The 13,462-nt window shown below is 44.0% G+C and overlaps 1 protein-coding gene across 3 annotated transcripts in view; it reads right to left on the bottom strand.

The window, feature by feature from the left end:
• The window catches only part of ap2a1 (adaptor related protein complex 2 subunit alpha 1), a 55,889-nt gene that overhangs the window by 15,425 nt on the left and 27,002 nt on the right, over positions 1–13,462 (bottom strand). For all 3 annotated transcript variants that reach the window (XM_082973570.1, XM_082973571.1, XM_082973572.1), the window contains exons 7-11: positions 5,209–5,377; positions 4,936–5,073; positions 1,237–1,419; positions 861–958; positions 346–577 (exon numbers count right to left, since the gene is read on the bottom strand). In XM_082973570.1, the coding sequence (XP_082829696.1) occupies positions 346–577; positions 861–958; positions 1,237–1,419; positions 4,936–5,073; positions 5,209–5,377 (820 nt within the window). The remainder of the gene's footprint in view (positions 1–345; positions 578–860; positions 959–1,236; positions 1,420–4,935; positions 5,074–5,208; positions 5,378–13,462) is intronic.

Here is a 13,462-nt window from a genome sequence, read left to right as displayed (position 1 = left end):
ATAGTGTAACAAATCTAACCAATCAGAGTATCAAAGTTGATAACGACATCTTGTAGACCGGCTCTGGCCCAACCCATCAGTTTCTGGGACCAATCAGAACGGTAAGAACGTGTTCACATTCTAGAAATCGTCGGGGAGAGTGGCAAATCCAGACTCTTTGTGGAAAATAAACGTCAGTTGGTCAGCGCGATATGGATGGGTAGCCAGGCAAGAGCTGTGTGTGCAGTGGTAACACTCCCTGGCACAGTCACATATACATCTCTCCACTGGAGACCAGGGTTCAATCCCCGTGCCCACCCTTCCAAACTGTCTCAATAAACCTGTCTCAAAATCCCCAGTCCTCACCAGGACGTCAGTGCTGGCGATGGAGGAGAGCTTGAGGTACTCTACGGCCCTCTGCTGCAGCTCCACGTCAGAGTTCCTGATCTGGCTGTCGGAGCGAAGCACCTCCTGGATGGTGGCCTTGGTCTCTGGGAACAGGTTGATGAACTTGATGTAAGCAGAGAGCAGCAGGGCGCGCGTGGGCACCGAACACAGGTGGAACTTAGAGTGGAGCAGGTTGAACTGGACCAGAGGGCTGGAGAGAGGGATGAGAAAGAGGGAGGAGAGAGAGAGGGAGGAGTGAGAGAGAGAGAAAGAGTAGAGTGAAAGTGAGAGTGAGAGGAGCGGTAAAGAGTTAAAATGATAGTGGGAAGAGAGGATGAGAATGGAGAAGAGGAAGGAGAGAGAAGGATGACAAAAAGGTAGAACCATAAAAAGAAAAGGGAAAAACCTCATTAATACATCAGAAAATAAGAGTAGCCGCATATTTGTGTGCGTCTCAGGTTGATGTCACTGGTGTGGGAGAGGCCACCACTCACCTGGAGCGGGGGTCCCCGGCAATGAGGTTTCCAAACTCTCCCAGGATGTACCCCCCCACCTTCACCATGTTCTCATGACAGGCTGGGGCCTGTAGAGCCTGGAGAGGGGGACAGTTAAAAACGTAAGTAATTTGAACAGATTTTACGATAGCCAAATGCTATGGGTCTTCAGAGCCGTGTTCATTAGGCACCAAACAAGGACAAATGACTCAAACAGGGAGGACTTATATATATATAAAAAAGGTTTTGATTTGCAATAGTTTTAAAAACATTTTCACCCTAATGTACTCAACCAGGGAATATGATTGAGGAATTTCCAAGTTGAGACAAAAAGAGCACATTGGATCCAGACGTATCCGTCTTGGGGAGCCCCTACCTCGAAGACGGTCTTGGCGGCGTAGCCCTGCACATCGTCGCGGTTGATGACAATCTGGATGACGCGGTACCACACCTCCTCACTGACGTAGTCCCCGGCAATGCGGATGAGGTTAAGGATGGTGTCAACATACCATGAGTAGTCCACCGCATACTTCTCTGCCAGGATGGCCACCTTCAACACCTGGGAGAGAAGGGAGCAGGGGTTCTCAAACCTTTTTGGCCCACGACCCCATATTGACATCTGATAATTCTCGCAGCCCCACCCATGTGATTTTTAAAAGGTTTTATTAACAGCCAAGTTTATTTATTTATTTGGAGCTATGGCAGTCAATTGAAAAACATTCCAACAGTATTTGATTGTCTTCTCAACTCACCATCACATACTTTTAATGTAGAGCAGTCAATTGCAAATTAGTCTGACAAAATGCATCTCATATCACCACCACTAATGAGATGGGTGTGCTTGTTTGTATTTGTATTTATTATGGATCCCCATAAGCTGGCTTCCATTAAAGAACACCCTCTGTGTTGCATGTCGCGTCGGAGCTTCTCAAAGTCAAGGGGCGTGGTCGACAGTGCGCACCTAATCTCTGCTTTCACATCCAACCTGGATCGATATTTGGTTTTAATGCAGACGAGAGCACTCAATCCAGCTTCACACAGATATCAGCTGGCGAAGGGTAGTCTACCATGAGTTTTATGGTGCTTTCAAGACAACTGGGAACTCGGATCATTACGTCAGTGATCTTTAGCTCAGAAAGTCAGAGCTCTAGAAAGAGGCACGAATTCCCGAGTTGGTTGACCGTTCAAAACTATTTTTCCCCAGTCGGTGCATCCAAAAGTGCTCTTCCAAGCGTTGGAGGTGAGCAGTCATCACTTGTGTGGGACACTTATTGATGCTGTTTTCTGTTATTTTATTTTCATTACACAGAAAGTCAACCGAGTCTGTTTCTTTTACATCCATTGTGAATGACAGCAGTTCCTCTCTCAATGCGAAAAATCTTTCCAACTCTTTCCCTCGATAACCACCAAGACTTGGTGTGAAATTGAACACTGTCATGCACTGATCTCATTTTTCCACATAGTTTTGTGAACAGGAGTGCAGGCATTGGATGTGGTTTGATGTAGTTCACAATCAAAGTTACCTGCTACAGTATATCTCAGAGATCTCTGCTTAGCTCTCCTGCCGCCATTTGCGCTCAGTGTACCATACAATGTGTTCATAAGGCAGAGGGAGACTCATTACTAACTAGAGTGCAGAGGCCTGCCCCCTGGTTTCCTGATAAATGAAGCCCCATCTGTGCAAAAGCTCACCATTCGATCCCATAGGGAATCTGTTTTTGGTCAAAATAGCCACGCAGCACACTGAACATCCCCTATGCTGTTTCATGCTTGGGAATTGAGACAGAAAAATATGTCCTTGTGAATAGCATCCCACGACATGTATAGCGAACAAAAGGCAATGCATGGGCATCTCGGCCCTCACAGCTAAAGTCCATTTGGAAAGCATAAGCTTTGAGTTGTTCAGTCAGAGTTTCCTCTTGATTGCTAGCAATAGCATAAATTCTTCATTTAACATTGTTATCTGACAAAGGTATTGATGTGAGTTTCTGTGCCTCCCCATACACTATTTTTACTATATCAATTGCGGACGGTACAATTGAAGTCGGAAGTTTACATACACTTAGGTTGGAGTCATTAAAACTCGTTTTTCAACCACTCCACACATTTCTTGTTAACAAACTATCGTTTTGGAAAGTCGGTTAGGACATCTACTTTGTGCATGATACAAGTCATTTTTCCAACAATTGTTTAGAGACAGATTATTTCACTTATAATTCACTGTATCACAATTCCAGTGGGTCAGAAGTTTACATACACTAAGTTGACTGTGCTTTTAAACAGCTTGGAAAATTCCAGAAAATTATGTCATGGCTTTAGAAGCTTCTGTTAGACTAATTGACATCATTTGAATCAATTGGAGTTGTACCTGTGGATGTATTTCAAGACCTACCTTCAATCTCAGTGCCTCTTTGCTTGACATAATAGGAAAATCAAAAGAAATCAGCCAAGACCTCAGAAAAAAATTGTAGACAACCACAAGTCTGGTTCATCCTTGGGAGCAATTTCCAAACGCCTCAAGGTACCACGTTCATCTGTACAAACAATAGTACGCAAGTATAAACACCATGGGACCACGCAGCCGTCATACCGCTCAGGAAGGAGACATGTTCTGTCTCCTAGAGATGAACGTACTTTGGTGCGAAAAGTGCAAATCAATCCCAGAACAACAGCAAAGGACCTTGTGAAGATGCTGGAGGAAACAGGTACAAAAGTATCTATATCCACAGTAAAACGAGTCCTATATGGACATAACCTGAAAGACCGCTCAGCAAGGAAGAAGCCACTGCTCCAAAACCGCCATAAAAAAGCCAGACTACGATTTGCAACACGGGGACAAAAATCATACTTTTTGGAAAAATGTCCTCTGGTCTGATGAAACAAAAATAGAACTGTTTGGCTATAATGACCATTGTTATATTTGGAGGAAAAAGGGGGAGGCTTGCAAGTCGAAGAACACCATCCCAACCGTGAAGCACGTGGGTGGCAGCATCATGTTGTGGGGGTGCTTTGCTGCAGGAGGGGCTGGTGCACTTCACAAAATAGATGGCTTCATGAGGGAGGAAAATTATATGGATATATTGAAGCAACATCTCAAGACATCAGTCAGGAAGTTAAAGCTTGGTCGCAAACGGGTCTTCCAAATGCACAATGACCCCAAGCATACTTCCAAAGTTGTGGCAAAATGGCTTAAGGACCACAAAGTCAAGCTATTGGAGTGGCCATCACAAATTCCTGACCTCAATCCTATAGAAAATTTGTGAGCAGAACTGAAAAAGTGTGTGCGAGCAAGGAGGCCTACAAACCTGACTCAGTTACACCAGCTCTGTCAGGAGGAATGGGCCAAAATTCACCCAACTTATTGTGGGAAGCTTATGGAAGGCTACCCCAAAAGTTTGACCCAAGTTAAACAATTTAAAGACAATGCTATCAAATACTAATTGAGTGCATGTAAACTTCTGACCCACTGGGAATGTGATGAAAGAAATAAAAGCTGAAATAAATAATTCTCTCCACTATTATTCTGACCTTTCACATTCTTAAAATAAAGCGGTGATCCTAACTGACCTAAAACAGGGAATTTTTACTAGGATTAAATGTCAGGAATTGTGAAAAACTGAGTTTAAATGTATTTGGCTAAGGTGTATGTAAACTTCCGACTTCAACTGTATGTCAGTCTCTGCAATAGTGGGGGGTTTCATAGCGTAGCGTGCCCAGCCATTCACGGTGGGAATGATTGAAGTGCAACGAGCAAGTGCGGCCTTTTCCCATGATCTAAGGGCGCTCTCTAGTTTAATTTGATCTTTTAGATTCTAATAATTTTTATTTAGATTAAGGTTAACCACATTATAATGATTTTGAGACAAAGACGATATTATATATGTATATATCTTTTTTGAATTTAGGATTTTAGAAATTCTCCCACGACACCAGTTTCACATCAGGCGACCCTGCTTTGGGACCGCTGGGTTACACACTCTAACACAGACACATAAGCGCAAAGACACATGCAGGCATAAACCCAGAGGCACTCAGAGGGGGAAAACATACAATAGACACACAAGCAGACGCGTACCATCTCCTCTCTGATGGAGTAGTCGGCTGTCTCCAGGTAGCTGAGCATCTCGGCAACGATCTGTTTGGCGTTGCTACGGTCACACATGGCGTAGAGCAGGTCAGCAGCCCTCTGGCGAACACTCACATCCCTTTCAGTCTGGAGAGAAAACGATAAGGTATAAAATTTGTTACAAACACCAGCAAAGTACTTAAAACAAAGTGTTAATTTTTTTTAAAGTAGTGTCTCGTCTGAACAGAGTGTGCGTGTAACGTGTGTTTGACAGAGACAGACCTTGAGTGCGTTGATGACGGTCTCGATGTGGGTCTTGACAGCCTCATGGGAGAACTCAGAGCTGGCCAGGGTACACATGCTCTCCAGAGCCAGGTAGCGCAGGTTGGTCTCTCTGTGCTGCAGGAACTGACCCAGCTGGTTACAGGCACGCACCAGCAGGTTGGGCTCACTGGAGAGGGGGAAGTAGGAGGAGGGAGGAATTAAGAGTAAGCCACACCACACCATAATCAAATCAAACTTTATTTGCCATATGCGCCGAATACAAGTGTAGACTTTACCGTGAAATGCTTACTTACAAGCCCTTAACCAACAGCGCAGTTCAAGAAGAAGAAAGTATTTACCAAGAAGGCTAAAATAAAAAGTAATAATAAAAAGTAACACAATAAGAATAACGAGGCTATATACAGGGGGCACGGTACTGAGTCAGGTTGCAGGGGTAAAGGCTAGTTGAGATAATCTGTACATGTAGGTAGGGGCAAAGTGACTATGCATAGGTAACAAACAAACAGCGAGTAGCAGCAGTGTACGGGGGGGGGGGGGGGGGGGGTCAATGTAAATTGTCCGGTGCCGATTTTTAATGAATTGTTCAGCAGTCTAATGGCTTTGGGGTAGAAGTTGTTGAGGAGCCTTTTGGTCCTAGACTCCGGTACCGCTTGCCATGCGGTAGCAGAGAAAACAGTCCAATTGCCATTCTTTAGGTTTAGGATGAGAAAGAGAGAAATAGAGACAGAGAGAGAGACACAGAGAGAGAGGGAAAGAGTAGAAAGAAGAATATAGTTTGTGTGTGTGTGTGTGTGTGTGTGTGTGTGTGTGTGTGTGTGTGTGTGTGTGTGTGTGTGTGTGTGTGTGTAAAAAGTTACGTTGTGTTACAGGCTGAAAATGTATAAAATATATTTCTCTCTCACCCATCTACACACAATACCCCATGAAAAACAGTATTCAATAAAGCATTCAAAACATGTTAGAATCACCTTTGGCATTGATTGCATCTGTTAGTCTTTCTGGCTAAGTCTCTAAGAGCTTTGCACACCTGGATTGTACAATATTTACACATTATTGTTTTTAAATTCTTCAAGCTCTGTCAACTTGGTTGTTGATCATCGCTAGACAGCAATTTTCAAGACTTGCCATACATTTTCAAGCCGATTTAAGGCAAAACTGTAACTAGGCAACTCAGGAACATTCAATGTCGTCTTCGTAAGCAACTCCAGTGTATATTTGGCCTTGTGTTTAGGTTATTATCCTGCTGAAAGGTGAATTTGTCTCTCAGCGTCTGTTGGAAAACTGAACCAGGTTTTCCTATAGGATTTTGCCTGTGCTTAGCTCTATTCCATTTATTTTTATCCCCCAAAAAACTCAGAGTCCTTGCCAATGACAAGCACACCCATAACATGATGCAGCCCCCACCATGCTTGAAAATATGAAGAACGGTACTCGGTAATGTTGGATTTGCCCCAAACATAACGTTTTTGTATTCAAATCAAAATGTATTGGTCACATACACGTGATTAGCAGATGTTATTGCAGGTGGAGCGAAATGCTTGTGCTTCTAGCTCAGACAGTGCAGTAATATCGAACAAATTACACAACATATACCCAATACACACAAATCTAAGTAGGAATGAATTAAGACTATATACACATTGACGAGCAATGTCACAGTGGAACGAACTAGGATACAGTCGAATAGTATAGAATACAGTATATACAGTTGAAGTCGGAAGTTTGCATACACCTTAGTCAAACACATTTAAACTCAGTTTTTCACAATTCCTGACATTTAATCCTAGTAAAAATTCCTTGTTTTAGGTCAGTTAGGATCACCACTTCATTTTAAGAATGTGAAATGACAGAATAATAGTGGAGAGAATGATTTACTTCAGCTTTTATTTCTTTCATCACATTCCCAGTGGGTCAGAAGTTTACATACACTCAATTAGTATTTCGTAGCATTGCCTTTAAATTGTTTACCGTAATTTCCGGACTATTAAGCGCACCTGAATATAAGCCGCACCCACTGAATATTTTTAAATTGTTTATTTTAAACATAAATAAGCCGCACATGTCTATAAGCCGCACCCACTGAATATTTTTTAATTTTTAATTTTAAACATAAATAAGCCGCACATGTCTATAAGCCGCAGGTGCCTACCGGTACATTGAAACAAATTAACTTTACACAGGCTTTAACGAAACACGGCTTGTAACAAAAATAAATAGGCTTTAACGAAACACGGCTTGTAACAAAAAATAAAACATTTGCAGTAAGCTTTAGTTGTCTTTTTGCACTGAGTCAATTCCTCACGCTGCTGTTTCCAACGTCTTATCATCGACTCATTAAGACCAAGCTCCCGTGCAGCAGCTCTATTTCCTTTTCCAACAGCCAGATCAATCGCCTTCAACTTGAAAGCTGCATCATATGCATTTCGCCGTGTCTTTGCCATGATGAGGGTGACAAAATGACTACCATAATCAGAATGATGGGAAGTTTGAGAGCGCTCGATTTAACCTAAACAGTAAACAAAAAAGTTGTTTGACCTTAACCAGTTTGGCAATTTCATTGGTCTAATGAAAGCTTCATGCCGCCCAAAAACTGAGCACGTCACAGAATGTGTTTTTCTGGAGAAAAAAAAATTGAAAGCGGGAAAAATCCATATATTAGCCGCGTCATTGTTTAAGCCGCGAGGTTCAAAGCCTGGGAAAAAAGTTGCAGCTTATAGTCCGGAATTTACGGTAACTTGGGTCAAAGTTTCAGGTAGCCTTCCACAAGCTTCCCACAATAAGTTGGGTGAATTTTGGCCCATTCCTCCTGACAGAGCTGGTGTAACTGAGTCAGGTTTGTTGGCATCCTTGCTCGCACACACCTTTTCAGTTCTGCCCACAATGTGATGGCCACTCCAATAGCTTGACTTTGTTGTCCTTAAGCCATTTTTCACAACTTTGGAAGTATGCTTGTGGTCATTGTCCATTAGGAAGACCCATTTGTATCCAAGCTTTAACTTCCTGACTGATGTCTTGAGATGTTGCTTCAATATATCCACATCATTTTCCTGCCTCATGAAGCCATCTATTTTGTGAAGTGCACCAGTCCCTCCTGCAGCAAAGCACCCCCACAACATGATGCTGCCACCCACGCGCTTCACGGTTGGGATGGTGTTCTTCGGCTTGCAAGCGTCCCCCTTTATCCTCCAAACATAACGATGGTCATTATAGCCAAACAGTTCTATTTTTGTTTCATCAGACCAGAGGATATTTCTCCAAAGAGTACGATCTGGCTTTTTTATGGCGGTTTTGGAGCAGTGGCTTCTTCCTTGCTGAGCGGCCTTTCAGGTTATGTCAATACAGAACTCGTTTTACTGTGGATATAGATACTTTTGTACCCGTTTCCTCAAGCATCTCCACAAGGTCCTTTGCTGTTGTTCTGGGATTGATTTGCACTTTTCGCACCAAAGTACGTTCATCTCCAGGAAACAGAACGCGTCTCCTTCCCGAGCGGTATGACGGCTGCATGGTCCCATGGTGTTTATACTTGCGTACTATTGTTTGTACAGATGAACGTGGTACCTTCAGTCATTTGGAAATTGCTCCCAAGGATGAAGACTTGTGGAGGTCTACAATTTTCTTTCTGAGGTCTTGGCTGATTTCTTTAGATTTTCCCATGATGTCAAGCAAAGAGGCACTGAGATTGAATGTAGGCCTTGAAATACATCCACAGGTACACCTCCAATTGACTCAAATGATGTCAATTAGCCTAAAAGAAGCTTCTAAAGCCATTACATAATTTTCTGGAATTTTCCAAGCTGTTTAAAGGCACAGTCAACTTAGTGTATGTAAACTTCTGACCCACTGGAAATGTGAAACAGTGAACTATAAGTGAAATAATCTGTCTGTAAACAACTGTTGGAAAAATTACTTGTGTCATGCACAAAGTAGATGCCCTAACTGACTTTCCAAAACTATAATTTCTTAACCTGTTGGGGCTAGGGGGCAGTATTTGCACGGCCGGATAAAAAAACGTACCCGATTTAATCTGGTTACGACTCTTGCCCAGAAACGAGAATATGCATATAATTAGTAGATTTGGATAGAAAACACCCTAAAGTTTCTAAAACTGTTTGAATGGTGTCTGTGAGTATAACAGAACTCATATGGCAGGCCAAAACCTGAGAAGATTCCATACAGGAAGTCCCCTGTCTGACAATTTGTTCTACTTCTAGGGCATCTCTATCAAAAATACAGCATCTCTGCTGTAACGTGACATTTTCTAAGGCTTCCATTGGCTCTCAGAAGGCGCCAGAAAGTGGAATGACGTCTCTCCAGTCTCTGGGCGAAGAACAGTAACCAGTTTAAATCGGGTACGTTTTTTATCCGGCCGTGCAAATACTGCCCCCTAGCCCCAACAGGTTAACAAGAAATTGGTGGAGTGGTTGAAAAATGAGTTTTAATGACCCCAACCTAAGTGTATGTAAACGTCCGACTTCAACTGTACATATGAGATGAGTAATGCCAGATATGTAAACATTATTAAAGTGACTAGTGTTCCATTCTTAAAAGTGATTTCTAGTCTATGCCTATAGGCAGCAGCCTCTAATGCACTAGTGATGGCTGTTTAACAGTGTGATGGCCTTGAGATATAAGCTGTTTTTCAGTCTTTTGGTCCCGGCTTTGATGCACCTGTACTTACCTCGCCTTCTGGATGATAGTGGGGTGAACAGGCAGTGGCTCGGGTGGTTCTTGCCCTTGATGATCTTTTTTGGCCTTCCTGTGACATTGGGTGCTGTAGGTGTCCTGGAGGGTGGGTAGTTTGCCCCGGAAATGCATTGGGCAGACCGAACCACCCTCTGGAGAGCCTTACGTTTGTGGGCGGTGCAGTTGCCGTACCAGGCGGTGATACAGCCTGACAGGATGCTTTCAATTGTGCATCTGTAAAAGTTTGTGAGGGTTTTAGGAGACAAGACAAATTTCTTTAGCCTCCTGAGGTTGAAGAGGCTCTGTTGTGCCTTCTTCACCACACTGTCTGTGTGGGTGGTCCATTTCAGTTTGTCAGTGATGTGTACACCAAGGAATTTGAAGTTTTCCACCTTCTCCACTGCCGTCCCGTCGATGTAGATAGGGGGGTGCACCCTCGGCTGTTTCCTGAAGTCCACAATCATCTCCTTTGTATTGTTGACGTTGATTGAGAGGTTGTTTTCCAGGCACCACACTCCCAGAGCCCTCACCTCCTCCCTGTAGGCTGTCTCGTCATCGTTGGTGATCAAGCTTACTACTGTTGTCGTCTGCAAACTTGATGATTGAGTTGGAGGCGTGTTTGGCCACACAGTCATGGGTGAACAAGGAGTACAGGAGGGGGCTGAGCACGCACCCTCGTGGGGCCCCTGTGTTGTGAGGATCAGCGAAGTGGAGGTGTTGTTTCCTACCTACACCACCCGGGGGTGGCCCGTCAGGAAGTCCAAGACCCAGTTGCACAGGTCGGGGTTCAGACCCAGGGCCTCGAGCTTAATGATGAGCTTGGAGGGTACTATGGTGTTGAATGCTGAGCTATACTCAATGAACAGCATTCTTACATAGGTATTTCTTTTGTCCAGATGGGATAAGGCAGTGTACAGAGTGATGGCGATTGCATTGTCTCTGGATCTATTGGGGCGGTAAGCAAATTGAAGAGGGTCTAGGGTGGCAGTAAGGTAGAGTTGATATGATCCTTGACTAGTCTCAAAGCACTTCATGATGACAGAGGTGAGTGCTATGGGGCAATAGTCATTAAGCACAGTTACCTTTACCTTCTTGGGTACAGGAACAATGGTGGCCATCTTGAGGGATGTGGGGACAGCAGACTGGGATAGGGAGAGATTGAATATGCCTGTAAACACACCAGCCAGCTAGTCTGCGCAAGCTCTGAGGACGCGGCTTTGAATGCCATCTGGGCCAGCAGCCTTGCGAGGGTTAACACTTTTACATGTTTTACTCATGTCGGCCACGGAGAAGGAGAGCCCACAGTCCTTGGTAGTGGGCCGCGTTGGTGGCACTGTGTTATCCTCAAAGCATGTGAAGAACGTGTTTAGCTTGTCCGGAAACAAGACGTCGGTCTCAGTGACGTGGCTGGTTTCTCTTTTGTAGTCCGTGATTGTCTGTAGACCCTGTCTGTAGTCCCTGCCACATACGTCTCGTGTCTGAGCCGTTGAATTGCGACTCCACTTTGTCTCTATACTGACGTTTAGCTTGTTTGATTGCCTTGCAGAGTGAATAACTACAGTGGCAAGAAAAAGTATATGAACCCTTTGAAATTACTTGGATTTCTGCATAAATTGGTCATCAAATTTGATCTGATCTTCATCTAAGTTACAACAATAGACAAACATAATGTGCTTAAACTAATAACATACAAAGTATTGTATTTTGCTTGTCTATATCAAATACATCATTTAAACATTCACAGTCTAGGTTGGAAAAAGTATGTGAACCCTTAGGCTAATGACTTCTCCAAAAGCTAATTGGAGTCAGGAATCAGCTCTGATAGCCTTCAGCAGTACCCTTATCCTACTCCTCCTCTGTTCCTCTGGTAATGTTGAGGTTAACCAAGGCCCTGTTGCCCCCAGCACCACACCTATTCCCAAGGTGCTCTCATTTGTTGACTTCTGTAACTGTAAAAGCCTTGGTTTCATGCATGTTAATAGCAGAAGCCTCCTCCCTAAGTTTGTTTTATTCACAGATTTAGCACCCTCCGCCAACCCTGATGTCCTAGCCGTGTCTGAATCCTGGCTTAGGAAGGCCACCAAAAATTCTGAAATTTCAATCCCCAAATACAAAATTTTCCAACAAGATAGAACTGCCAAAGGGGGCGGTGTTGCAATCTACTGCAGAGATAGCCTGCAGAGTTCTGTCATACTATCCAGGTCTGTGCCCAAACAATTTGAGCTTCTACTTTAAAAAACACCTTTCCAGAAATAAGTCTCTCACCGTTGCCGCTTGTTATAGACCCCCCTCAGCTGTGCGCTGGACACCATATGTGAATTGATTGCCCCCCATCTATCTTCAGAGTTCATACTGTTAGGTGACCTAAACTGGGATACACTTAACACCTCGGCCGTCCTACAAACTAAGCTTGATGCCCTCAATCTCACATGAATTATCAAGGAACCTACCAGGTACAACTCTAAATCTGTAACCATGGGCACCCTCATAGATATCATCCTGACCAACTTGCCCTCTAAATACACCTCTGCTGTCTTCAACCAGGATCTCAGCTATCACTGCCTCATTGCCTGCGTCCGTAATGGGTCCGCAGTCAAACAACCACCCCTCATCACTGTCAAACGCTCCCTAAAACACTTTCTAAATCGACCTGGCCTGGGTATCCTGGAAGGATATTGACCTCATCCCGTCAGTAGAGGATGCCTGGTGCTTTCCTCACCATTTTAAATAAGCATGCCCCATTAAAAAAATATAGAACTAAGAACAGATATAGCGCTTGGGTCACCCCAGACTTGACTGCCCTTCACCAGCACAAAAACATCCTGTGGCGTACTGCATTAGCATCGAATAGCCACCTCGATATGCAAGTTTTCAGTGAAGTCAGGAGCCAATATACACAGTCAGTTAGGAAAGCTAAGGCAAGCTTTTTCAAACAGAAATTTGCATCCTGTAGCTCTAATTCCAAAAAGTTTTGGGACACTGTAAAGTCCATGGAGAATAAGAGCACCTCCTCCCAGCTGCCCACTGCACTGCGGCTGGTAAACACCTTCACCACCGATAAATCTACGATAATCGATCATTTCAATAAGCATTTTTCTACGGCTGGCCATGCTTTCCACCTGGCCACTCCTACCCCGGCCACAGCTCTGCACCCCGCGCAGAAAGTTTACCAAGCCCCCCCCCCCCGGCTACTTCTTCACCCAAATCCAGACTGCTGATGTTCTGAAAGAGCTGCAAAATCTGGATCCCTACAAATCAGCTGGGCTAGACAATCTGGACTAGACAATCTGGACCGTCTCTTTCTAAAAGTATCTGAGATCCCCAAAGATTGGAAAGCTGTCGGGTTCATCCCCCCAATTCAAAGGGGGGAGACTCTAGACCCAAACTGTTATAAACCTATAGCCATCCTGCCCTGCTTTTTGAAAATCTTCGAAAGCCAAGTTAACAAACAGATCACTGACCATTTCGAATCCCACCGTACCTTCCCCACTATGCAATCTGGTTTCCGAGCTCGTCATGGGTGCACCTCAGCTAGGCTCAAGGTCCTAAACAATATCATAACCGC

The sequence above is a fragment of the Salmo salar genome, chromosome 03, assembly GCF_965601325.2.
Source record: "Salmo salar chromosome 03, fSalSal1, whole genome shotgun sequence".
In the NCBI taxonomy this organism is placed as follows: Eukaryota; Metazoa; Chordata; class Actinopteri; order Salmoniformes; family Salmonidae; genus Salmo; species Salmo salar.
The sequence above is the reverse complement of the archived record's forward strand: the minus strand, read 5'-3'. Positions and strand labels throughout refer to the sequence as shown.